This window comes from Pantherophis guttatus, chromosome 3 (genome assembly GCF_059756535.1).
Source record: "Pantherophis guttatus breed Tessera chromosome 3, ASM5975653v1, whole genome shotgun sequence".
In the NCBI taxonomy this organism is placed as follows: domain Eukaryota; kingdom Metazoa; phylum Chordata; class Lepidosauria; order Squamata; family Colubridae; genus Pantherophis; species Pantherophis guttatus.
The window spans coordinates 62,118,232-62,131,305 of NC_142065.1; the positions used below are offsets into that span (position 1 = coordinate 62,118,232).

The window sequence follows — 13,074 nt, forward strand, 5'->3', positions numbered from 1 at the left end:
TGTATGGTAATCCGCATTAATAAGGTTTGGATCAATGTGGATCAACATTATGGATCAACAAGTAAGAATTTTCTGTCTACCAGGGTCAGAGTTGAAATAATGTTATCATGAGCTTTACTGGTCTATACCTCTGAATAGTTTCTATCTTTACTCCATGTGCTTCAGGGTGACTTGAGTGTGAACAACTTCGAAAGTGAAAATCACTTGTCATAGACTTTAATAAATCCTTGTTATTGTAACATGTTCTCCTTGTTCATAATGCAGACTGGAATTTTATTTTTTTTAAAACATTACTTGTTTCAAAGATATGAAAACATGGCATCAAATTACTTGCAGTGTAAATCTAAAAATTGCTTATCTTTTTAATAAAGTGTGGAGGTAAATGAGTCATTTTCTATCATTTTCTGGGTTGACTCAGTATCTATTTTTAGAAGTGAAGAAAATATATCAATTTAACAATTCTGTTTTGGAGAGAAGGGTGTTGCTTGTTATATTTGTGATTAAAAACTCTCCTCCCATATTGCTATATAAGTGTAATACAATAAGGTACCTCAATAGGAAAACACTTTATTATATATAAAGTATTGTATTGAGATGCTTATTATTAGATGAACAGAAAGCTATTTGGGTTGTATATCTCAAAAGTATAGTATGCCTAATGATTGCTAGAAGTAGAGGGTATAGTGTTTTAGAATAAAGCTTTTTTAAATTGGTTAAAATTAAATACAAATATATTCAGAAATTGCATACTAGGCCTTTTCCATTATACAAAATCATATATTTTAACATTTTCAATTATGAAAATAAATTTTATTTCCCTTTCTGTATATCAATAAAAATACATGGACAAATGCGTACATAAGCGTAAATACATTAGGATTGTACAGGCTATTCAGAGGTACAGGAACTTACCTTCAGTTGCAGTTCCAGTTTAAAGTGCCTTACATGTACAGGTTAGGGTTAATAATAGCAATTTGGACTAGAATTGCCATCTCTAAGCAGTGAGATAAAGCATGAAATTACATGACCATGTCACTTAGCAACAGCAATTCTGGCATTCCCAGTTCCTGTCATTAAGCAAGAATGTCTCGTCACCATTTGCATTCTCCTGACAGCTTCTTCATTGAGTTTGCTTTTCAGAAACCAGCAAAAAAGTTGTAGATGGTGACCTTGAGACACTACGATGCCATAATCACAAAGTGGGTGCTGAGTTCCTAGATTGCAATTATATGAGTACAGGGAACACTGTGAACTCCAAAGACCTGTCATTAGTATCACTTGTTCAACACCATCACAAGTTTGAATGGGCGCTGAATGAGTGGTCGTTAAGCAGAGACCACCTGTATGCTGAGAACATCAAAAAAGAGCCTTAACACCTCAGTGTCCTGAGTAATAGGTTCCGAATGGTACTTCACTCTTTGAACAACCCATTTGAATGATTTGCACAGTCCATATGCAGGCATGTCCACTTACACTTACATAAGGATGGATTTTAAACCTTTCTGTTTTGTGTAAGACTGATTAAACGTAATTATAAATGGTGCAGTAGAATGATATAGTTTCTTTTGTGTATTGTTTTATGGGTTTTTTTCCCCCATAAGGAAACAACAGCCAATCACCAGCCATCAACACCCCAATCAGCCAATAAGAAGGCACCACATAAACATGATTCACAGAACAGCCCAAATCATATACTCCAGTAGAGAAATTTCTTGAAGATGGGCTCTAGCATGAGTTCAAAAGTTTGGAAGAGTAAATCTCTGGTCCCAGAGACTAAATTCAATTTTGCAGTTATTGCTGTATATAAAGTTGCCAGATAGAGCATGCCATTTCAATACAAATATATATGGGAAAACATTTATCTGCAAAAAAATCAACTCTAAAAAGCACTAATTCTGAATTAGATATATACCTGTACTATACAGATTATGCTGTATATGGTAAATCTTTTAAGTATCCCAAGTACACAGAAGTAGATTACAAAGTTATACATTTCCATCGATATAGAAAAGTAAATCTACTCAGCTTCAGTTACTTTATTTTGGCCATTAGAGGTCTTTGTGTAGGCATCTAAATTATTTCCATTTTTTTTGTCCTTAGAAAGTTTTGCTTCTCAACTTATTGTAGAAGAGCCTATAGAACAATGTAAAGTTAATTTAAAGAAATTGTGAAAATACAGTTTGAAAATAGACTTTAACTATTTGTCATTTAAAGCTTTTCTCCAAAAATATAATATTTCATTTAACTGAATATTGTTTAACTCCTAGGTTTCCTATGCCCGTCCAAGTTCAGCATCAATCAGAGATGCAAATTTGTATGTCAGCGGCCTTCCAAAAACGATGACCCAGAAAGAGCTAGAGCAGCTTTTCTCGCAATATGGGCGCATCATCACCTCACGAATTCTGGTTGATCAAGTAACAGGTTGAAAAAGATTTTTGTTTAAAAATGTCTAAATTTCAATTTGCTCCTTTCATATTTTTATTTAACTTCTGGAAGAGATTATTTATACTGAAGTTAATAATCAAGTGTATAATTTAATTTTGTTCTATGTTCTATTTCTCAAACTATATAAAAGTTGCATATATTTCAATTTTATTGATAAAAGGAGACCACATGTCCACGTTAGTCCCAGTATACCATTTGGAATTTAGTCTGTGATCTGAACGATATTACAAATGTATCATCAAATTTTGGTCACCCACTGGAATGAAGTTTGCCCTCCAGGGAAAGGCAGGAATGAATAAATATGGGTGGGCATATGGGTATATATTACAGTATGCATAAACATTATACTATCTATCTTTCAAAATCAACTTACCTAGTCAATCGTATTATTTCTAGTAGGTGAGCACTTGGAACTTTTAACAGAATAACAGAGTTAGAAAGAACCTTAGAGGTCTTCTAGTTTTCTTTTCCTTCACTTATTTAAATCTTCCTTTCTTATTCCAGGTGTTTCTCGTGGTGTGGGATTTATCCGTTTTGATAAGAGAATAGAGGCAGAAGAAGCCATAAAGGGACTTAATGGCCAAAAGCCAAGTGGTGCTACAGAACCGATTACTGTGAAGTTTGCTAATAACCCCAGTCAAAAAACAAGCCAAGCCCTCCTTTCCCAGCTGTACCAGTCCCCCAACAGACGCTACCCTGGACCTCTCCACCATCAGGCTCAGAGATTCAGGTAATTTTCTCTTTGCATTGCTCTCCTGTTTGATTTATTATTGTTAAAGCTGAACAATTTATTTCGTAAAAAAAAAAAGACTCCTATGGAAATTGATGGTTTTTCAACTGTAGCCAGAATGTAACATTCAGCCAAATGTTGCAAAGCAATTATAAGATCCTTTACAGAAAAATTAAAGAAAAAAATCCCTTTCCACAAGGATGTGATTATCAGAGACTCAGAAGCAAGCACTAATTTTTTCCCCTTAAAAAGATAATGTTAGTATAAATACATATACTTTCCTAATTAATAAGTAAATAGTTTAGTCTTAAAAAGAAACGGGAAAATCTTTATTAGTGTTATTAAAGTTGGACAGAAACAGTCCGTTCCTATATATTATTTATTCCTTAGCAGCCTTTTCAACAATAGAACTTGCTTTTTCAGATAACTGTAACAATGAGCATCAGTATAGATTCCACTGGTACCAAGACTAGTTGAATACAGTTTAAGTGAGCTAGAATTGACTATGATACTTCTATCTTAATTATACTGCTAATCTGAGGACAGATCCTGGGATTAAGGGTTCCACATATGTTGGTTGCCAGTTTGCTTCCAGGTTCAAAGTTCAGTTTTAATTTTAAAGTCTTTCATAGCATGGGACCAATTTATCTGGAGGCCTTCCTCTCCCCACTTACAATTGCTTGTCCAATCATATCTGGCAAAAGAAGCATGTTGCAGGTCCTACCTTTTAGGGAATGTCACTTGATTGGCCTGAAGAAGCATTACTTCTCTGCCAGGATGTGTGACTCTCCTCCAAACTGATGTGAGCTCCATCCCTACTTATTTCCAGAAGTCTCTCAAGATCTAGCTTTGTCACCAGTGAACTGGTGAGATTTCAGATGGCTCCTTCTTGCTTTTATTAATGTTTTAGTAAACAATATGGGTGGTTTTTTTGACATGTTTTATTGTTGTACACCACCCAGAGTTGTTTCTTGTGAAATAGTGACTATATAAATTTGGTGTATAAATAAATAAATGTGACCTAATTAATATGTAAATAGGGAAAATCTTCATTAGTATTATTTATTGATCACGATAAACATTTTCATTTTCCTTTAACATTGAACTAGTCTGCTCTGTCAGATCTGTCAGTCTGCTCTGACAGATATTTAAAAGAAGCTTGTCCCCAACCAACCCCAACCCCAAACACACACACACACACCTGGCAGTCTTCCATTTACAATCACAATTGGAACCAGAATTTTGGTTGTTAAGCTATGCAGTCATTAAACAAGTATTCACGTGACCAAACCCAATTTTACAACCACTTTACCTCGATTATCAGAAACCAGCTGAGAAGATTGCAGATTGGAATCACGTGACCACAAGATATGATGCAACAGTAGTAACTTTGAAGACAGGTCATAAATCACTTTTTCCAAGGCCATTGTAATTTTGAACCATCAATAAACAAATAGTTTTAACTGGTGGTCTGCCTGTAATATATACATAGTGTGCAGGTATAACCTGGAATCTTAAAAGAGATAAAGGCAGCATGTTTCCTTATTCTTCTGGCATAATCGTATTCAGCTGTTGAATAGCAATAACAAAAATAGCTGAACAAATGATAGTTGTTAAATTTCATATTAATAGTGTATGAAAACAAAACCACAACAAAACTCTTCTGTACAAAATCTAATGTTGAGATTGTGGAATGCTACTTTTCTTCATTACTAGCACATCTAAAAATGGCATTAACTGATTGTAGTTTATAGCTGCTGATTGATTAGACCCACTGGATAATGTTGAAATTCCTTCTTTGAAAATGGAGCATTATTAATAAAAGTTCCATTGAGCAATCTTGCCATCTGTGAGACATTAACCCAGGGACCCTCCTTCTCTTTTCAGGCTGGACAATTTGCTTAATATGGCCTATGGCGTAAAGAGGTAATTAGAATTCCAGATTGCCAGATGTCCATGTTGGCACAGATTGGTGCTATAATTTTTTTTAATCACTAACTTTATTTTGTTTTTAATTCCTTCTTTTTTTCCACCAGCATGCCAAACGTTTTCTGTCTTTTCATTTTGGACTTCAGTTCATTTTCTTTAACAATGTGCACAAGCACATACAAAAGTTATGTGCAAATCTTTTATTTCATGTTTTCTGTTGTTACAGGTTTTTTGAGATGGTTTAGGTGCAACAGATACAAGTATTCTGATTCCAAAACTATTCTGCTTAATATTTGGGGGTAGGTGGGTTCATGTTTCATTGAATCCAAGTTTATTAATAGACATTTAGTATAAATTTATAATTGCAAATATGGTTAAAATTAATATTGGCTAAGTATTTCAGGGAGTATTTCTTCTTATTTTTCTTAAACTGTAACTGTATGCACCTTAATCAGATCCAGGTTTTCTTTGTTACAGGTTTAACAGTGTTTCCAGTAATTTGGAGCTTGTGATTTTCCTACTTTTAGTTAATGGTTTGCTTGTTCTGATTTTGATTTTATTTTAATTCAATTTTTAAAGGTCATATTATTATGGTTCTTTGTTAGTAATAATATAGATATATCAATACAGAATTTAAAGGAACACAAATCACAGAAGGATTACTTCACATACTTACAGCTCAGAAATGCTACATATCTAGGACAAAAGGCCTTATATCCTTACTGTAGCACGATAGTGTATGTACAAAAGTTATGAGCAAAGATGCCAATTCATTTGCTCTTGTCTCTCTTGAAAAAGAGTAAGTATTCCAGAAATACGTAATATTGCAGACAAACAATATGTATGATGTCTCCTTGCATGTTTACATTGTATGTACATCCTCACACATAGATTATTCCAAGTTGTTTGGGAAACAGCAAAAACACTGGTAAGTATAAGTTTTAGCTCAATAGGCATGCCCCCAGATGAATACAGTTCAATCTGTACGGTTCAGAAAATTAGCAATAACTTTCTCATTGGTGATTGTACAAGATTTTATAGTTCAAATTGTATAATTGTATAATATATAACCTGTCTGGTTTGAATTGAGTTCTGTACCTTGTACAATGTTGCTTATCCCAAAAGGAAATAGTGCATATGTGTGTTTTTGCTGGATTGATAAGAACAGTTGTTTCTTAAGTGCCAAAAAATGAATGACAACGTGTCTTTATAAATAGCATTTGACAGAAATAGCAGTGGCTAAAGAATAGGGCTGTATTAACCTTCAGAGAGGTGATTTGATTCAAAAGAGTTTTGATGTGTTGTCTTCAGTGACTTTGAAATGATTTGGAGGACTTCAGATTCAGTAGTCTTTCTCACATCTCCAAATATTGCTGGAACTTTTCTTCTGTATAGGGATAAAGCTGAAGGAGCAGCCAGGGAATATAATCATCCTTCCAAATCTTGTGATTTGCTATCTGTGTTTCATTTTAGAACTATAATTAGATTATACAGGTTATGTGGAGGATAAGTGATCCATAAAAAATAAAAAGTTATTCTTTTTTTTTAAAAAAAAATTAGGATAGTTTTAAGATTTCCTGAACCAAGCTCATCTCTTTTTTTCTTTGGCAATAGGATGACAGTTGTTTGTCATTGCTCCTTCTGACTGTTTTGTTTTGTCTCCTCCGTTAAATCTATATCTCTGGTATTTCCTGATGGTCTCCTAACCATGTACTAACCAGCTCCTACCCTGCTTTTTGGGATGGATGGCATAATGCTGCCATCTACAGCTCCTTTCCTTAAATCCATACCATTTTTTTCTTTTCCCTTTATCACATTTCTATAGTATATTTCCTTTCAGTCTGTGCCCTAGCCATCTGCAGGTTTTTAGCTATTTTAACCTACCTTTTTTTCTGTTTATTACCCAGTTTTGCATTAAAATAGTAAACTAAAGGAAAACTATTTTGGATAAATAATCTCAGTTCTGTGTCACAATGCTTATGTATATCAAAAGAAATCCTCTGGGGGCCAGATTCATGGAATTATTTTTCTATTTAAATGTTATTCATGCCATTACTGAAGTGCTTCTTTTTTAAAAATTGCAATGGGATTTCTAGTTCTTTATATTTAGCATTACAGCAACTGTTCTCATCAATTTGAAATGAAAAGAAGGTTATACAGCACAATTTATACTTAATTTGAATTATGAATTATTGTTGTTCAGTCATAAATAAGGAAGTTATTGCCAGTTTATTGTATAATACAGTAGTTACTATTAATGACTTTTCCTCTTATGTAGTCTATACTACATAAGACCAAATGAGGTACGGATCAAGTGCTGTTCTAGTCCTCAGGAAATCTACATCTAAATTCCATCTAGCTTTGAAGGTAGTGTCTTCAGACTAATTTCTGTCTTTTAGCCTGCCAGAGTTCTGGGCTTAAATTGGTAAATTTAAGCTCCTGGAGGAAAGATATAAATACACAAAATAAACATTGATTTTGAATACAGTGGGAATATTTTGAAGAAAAATTACATCATTGTTATTCAGCAAATTTCCCACAGATAACTCTGTAAACTTCAGAATTGTCAGCGTATGTTTACAGCTACATTCAGATTATTTAAAGCTACATTCAGATTATTAAACTAGGTGATGACCAATTCAAAACATGGTACTTGAATTTATGTTGCAACAATGGTTTTTAAACATCCGGAACACACTGTCAAGCTTTACAATTACCACTTTTCACTCCTTTGATTTCTGGGTAGCTGTGAATATACTTTATTGCACGATTAGGTAGTATAGGCTTATTCTTATGTGATGTTTTGAAGTAGACAACAGAACTCCTGGACAGGAAAAAAAAGTCTAAAGATTATATATGATACAGATAAACATGAAATAGGGATGCGGTGGCTCAGTGGCTAAAATGCTGAGCTTGTCGATTGAAAGATCGGCAGTTCAGCGGTTCGAATTCCTAGTGCCGTGTAACAGGTTGAGCTCCCGTTACTTGTCCCAGCTTCTGCCAACCTAGCAGTTCGAAAGCATGTAAAAAAAATACAAGTAGAAAAATAGGGACCACCTTTGGTGGGAAGGTAGTGTTCCGTGTGCCTTTGGCCTTTAGTCATGCCGGCCACATGACCACAGTGACGTCTTCGGACAGCGCTGGCTCTTCGGCTTTGAAATGGAGATGAGCACCACCCCCTAGAGTCAGGGACAACTAGCACATATGTGTGAGGGGAACCTTTACCTTTTTTACCTTTAAACATGAAAGTCTCTTCATCATTTCAATCTAAGAACTGTTCTAGGTACTTGAAGTGCTAGCTTTTATTATATTGATTGTATGGTAAATCCATGTAGTCCTTGACTTATGACTACAGTTCAGCCAAAATTTCTGTTGCTAATGAAACAGTTAAGTGAGTTTTACCCCATTGTACAACCTTTCTTGCCACAGTTATTAAGTGAATCACTGCAGTTTTTAAGTGACTCTGGCTTCCCCTTTGACTTTGCTTGTCAAAAGGTCGCAACCGTCATAAATATGAGTCAGTTGTCAAGTGTCTAAATTTTCATCACATGACCATGGGGATGCTACAACAGTCGTGTGAAAAACGGTCATAAGTCAATTTTTTCAGTGCCATTGTAATATTGGTTACTTAATGAACTGTTGTAAGTCAAGGACTACCAGTAATAAACCTGATAGAAAACAAGCAAGTTATCAGTTTTAGCGTATGAGTGCACACATACACACATACATTATTCTAGCTGAGAGAATTTCTCTGTTATGTACCATAAATATGTGGCAGATTTGGTGGGAAACCAACTGAAAAATGCCATAGTTTTTCTAGGATCTTCATTGTTTCCAGTACATTTATTGGGTAAATTTATGTGCACCCCCATATGCATATACACTTTCATTGTGCCATTTTCACAAATAGAAAAATGTTGTAAATTGGGGGGGTTTAATTGCTAACTAACTGCATTCTTTTCAGTAGATATTGTTAGTTTCCCCGTTTTCTCCATGGGGTGTATTTATATGATATCGGTATGTATTCACAGGTTTTGGGGAAAGTTCTGGAATTGATTTTTAGCAAAAATGTCATGTTTGAAAATTGATCTTTAGGTTGGTTTTCCTTTCTGTCTTTTTTTTCTTTCTTTTCTTCAACGCTAATCTGGTAGGTTTTCTCCAATCACAATTGATGGGATGACAAGCCTTGTGGGAATGAATATTCCTGGCCATACTGGGACTGGATGGTGTATTTTTGTCTACAATTTATCACCCGACTCAGATGAAAGTGTGCTGTGGCAGCTGTTTGGCCCCTTTGGAGCAGTCAATAACGTCAAAGTGATCCGCGACTTCAATACCAACAAATGCAAAGGGTTTGGTTTTGTCACCATGACCAACTACGATGAAGCTGCTATGGCCATTGCCAGCCTTAATGGATACCGCTTAGGAGACCGAGTATTGCAAGTTTCCTTTAAAACCAACAAAACCCATAAATCCTGAATTTCATATTCTTAATAATTATTATTATAAATATATATAAATATATAAATATATATACAAACAAACAAAAAAAACTCTTCAAGGCTTATACTCAACCATGGACTTTTATAAGCCAGTGTTGCCTAAGTATTAAACATTGGATATCTTGTGAACAGGAAAAGGATTTTATAATGCTTAGAAAAAAAAAACAAAAATCTTTGATGCATTGAATGTTCTTTCATAGCTGTTGTTGTTGAATATAATATACATAAATAACAAAAGTGCAGGGATTTTTACCCGGCCAGCTAGTTTTACTACCTTCCTTGAAGGTGGATCTTTTTAAGATGACCATTCACTCATTTGAAAATAAATGAAAAACCTAAAATCATTTTTACAAACCACTGGAATTAGCAAATTTTGCTCTTTTTTCCAAAATGTTTGATTCAATCAGATTGGTAAACCCCCAGCATAAATTAAAGAGGAATAATAAAAATTGCAAAACAAAGTATAATTTTGCAACTCTTTTTATTTTTCCTTTTTTCTTTTGTATCATGTGAACTAAACAATCTTCTGTTAGGGATAGGGTAAAAGGGGGGATACCTGATGACATAACAGTTTAAATAACATTAACAATGTTGCCAAAGAGGTGGTCTCTTTGCTGAAAATGGGTTTCAAGAAAAATCTATTTTTATAAAATATAAAGAATTTTTACAAGAGAACCTGGATTTGAGAAAAAAAAATATTTTGACTGGCTAATTTAGGGGAAATTGACAACTTTGTCATGTTCATACTGCACTGGTAACTTTTTAGAGATCAAGATGTGTGTTTTAAACTGGATTAAGTAGATTGTTTTTTGAAGGATGGGCTACAAACAGATGATCTTCGTATCTTTTCATAGCTTGTAATAAAATATTAAATACAGAACAGGAGAGTATTCTTCCCAGGCACACAGTTACCCACAGTCAAAACCCAAAAGCAAGGAGATGAGTTGCAGGATGGTTTTTCTTTAAGTCATCAGTATGGGATATCAGCAGAACAAAGTTTTGGAAAAAAATTAATTTTAATCAAAAACTTCCTTTGTTCAAGCAGTAGGTGCTACAAATTATTTACATATCTTAGTATCATAGTTAAATGTAATGTGTTTAGAAGGAAAAAGTACATTTGCTTTTCATTTGTTAAGAATTTTCAAATTCACTTTCTAGCCCATGCTGATATAAATTGGGCTTTGTTGGCACATTCGAGACACTCTTTATGTTGCTTGAAACACTTATTTATTTAATTGCTGATGTGACGCATATGCCAAAATCAAATATTGCTAGTTTGGCTAGTCTACTTATTTGTTTACTTAAACTATGGGAAGAAGCATATTATTGTGTCATTTTGTTGTGTGTGTATGTGTATATATAATATAAATATATATATATATATATAAAGTTATTTTTTTTCCTTTTGTTAACTTATTCTAAGTTGTAACACTTTGCTAGTTTTGTTTGTATATGTCTTAAAATGTTTTCTTATGATACTTAAGTGGCAAGAGGTATCAAGGTAACTTGTGTAGAAATATTGTTTGATATATTGTCATGTTTGTTGTGAATATTTTTTTTCTTACTGCACAATAGAAACAAAAACCTGAGTCTTTATTTTAATGTAATTCAGATTGGGGAAAACAGAGCTAAGGGAACAAAATGACTGAGGGAGAGCTCTCCCATGTCCAGTGCACTGATCCTTTTCGTATGTTTGTGCTTTGTATGGTTAATATATTTAAAACAAAAGAAGTCATGCTCTTCCCTGAGTACTAGAAACAGTTACTCGCTATGCATAATCTAGTTGATAGTTAAATTTGCTATTGCTTTTCTTGTCTTGTTATATAAAAACTTTTCAATACCAGTTTAGTCTTAATGGTAATAAAATGTTACAGTTCTTTCTAACCCGGGCTTTTTTTGTGTATTTTTTCCCATGCTTATACTCACTAACTGCTTGTCAACTAAGTGATACCCATTTTGTTCCACAGAGAAGGGGCAAATATTTTATAAGCCAGCTTCAAAGCAGAGGGCGCTCCCTAAGTTTCATTGTTCATTTACGTGTTCAAATGATTCTAGTTTTAAACAAACAAGCAAAAATGAAGACACCATCATTCAGTATATGGGGGAAAAACTTTTCTACACTATCTCCTATGAATGAGCAGAATTTTCTGGGAAATGTTTGATGCAGTTTCTAAGTATAAGTGGCAATGACGTGCCCAGAACATTTTTCTACAATATGTTTTAATTGTCTGAAAGAAAAATAAATCTTTCCTGGAACCAGGCAGTTTTATTTTTTTAGTTATAATATAAGACTTATTGTTTAACTTTCCCGTATTTCTTGAGGGAAGTATTATAAATGATTTTTTTCACAATCTTGTTATGTTTGAATTGTTTGTATTTAAATTATCCTCACTATAAATGTAAGTGTGTAGAATGACTATGTACTTGACAACTTTTTAAATGTGTACCAGGCATCTTAATAACAACAGATGCATTATATTAGTTCCTAATCTAGTAGTTTTTAGGCATTTAATTGTGATTAGTACAAGAGGGGTCCCAGAATGGTGCATCATACCTTATCAGCAATTGTTTGTATTTTAACAGAGAAGAATAGGTGGAATAGAGGTACAAATAGTGCTTATATCATTTTCCTTGTTCCTCCCTTCCATATTCTCTTCTATCAATTAGGAGAATTCCATTCTCTTTATGCTTTGGATTTTCTAGCATATAAATCTTCTCTGTTGATTGATAAGGAAAGGAGAACTTCTGTTCAGAACCTTCATGAAACGTCATTTCATGACTTTTAAATATTTCAGATTAGAGTTTAGAGTGGAAAGATATTCCTGGGAAGGAAGCCTCAGACAAAATTCATTATTTTTTTAAAGCATTTGATGTACCTTGAGAAAGGACCTGAACATCCTGAGACCCTTCCCCATCATTGTAGAACATCTCATCACAGACCTCATCACAGACCTACATTTTGCGATTAGATTTTGTTTAGTTGCAGTGATTGAAACCAGTCCTCCTTTGACATACAGCGGGCTAAATCTATTTCCCAACTACACTTCAACTATTGTGGGGAAGTACACCTTGTGGAACAGGAAGAAATTACTTCATAGACGTTGCAATTGCCTGATTTATTGAATGGAAACAAATATAGGTTAAGATTGGAAACAGTCTTTCATGTTTGTCAAATCCTGTTATAAACAAGATAGGAAAAAAAGGAAAGGGGAAAATATATAAAAATGTAAAAATGAGTAACATAAGTATTTTCGATATGGATTTCGATACGGAGAATATTATGTGCTGCTAGAATCTACAATCGGGTTTTATTTCTCAACTGGCTGGTCTCCCTGACTTGACCCTTTCTAGATATAGTGTGGGGGGAGGGGGGGCTCCTTACAAATAAATTATGGTATTTGTTTAATAGCTATTGAACAATCATATGAATGCAGAATTCAATCATTTTACAATCACAATACTTAAATG

At 33.9% G+C, this 13,074-nt stretch overlaps 1 protein-coding gene across 8 annotated transcripts in view; it reads left to right on the top strand.

Moving 5' to 3' along the window:
• The window catches only part of ELAVL4 (ELAV like RNA binding protein 4), a 120,451-nt gene extending 108,961 nt beyond the window's left edge, over positions 1-11,490 (top strand). For 6 of the 8 annotated variants that reach the window (XM_034415051.3, XM_034415053.3, XM_034415050.3 and 3 more), the window contains 4 exons: positions 2,268-2,421; positions 2,950-3,175; positions 5,063-5,101; positions 9,256-11,490. In XM_034415051.3, the coding sequence (XP_034270942.1) occupies positions 2,268-2,421; positions 2,950-3,175; positions 5,063-5,101; positions 9,256-9,583 (747 nt within the window). In that variant the 3' untranslated portion in view covers positions 9,584-11,490. The remainder of the gene's footprint in view (positions 1-2,267; positions 2,422-2,949; positions 3,176-5,062; positions 5,102-9,255) is intronic. The other 2 variants (XM_034415052.3, XM_034415057.2) reach the window with 1 other exon arrangement.
• The last annotated feature ends 1,584 nt before the right edge of the window (positions 11,491-13,074 follow it).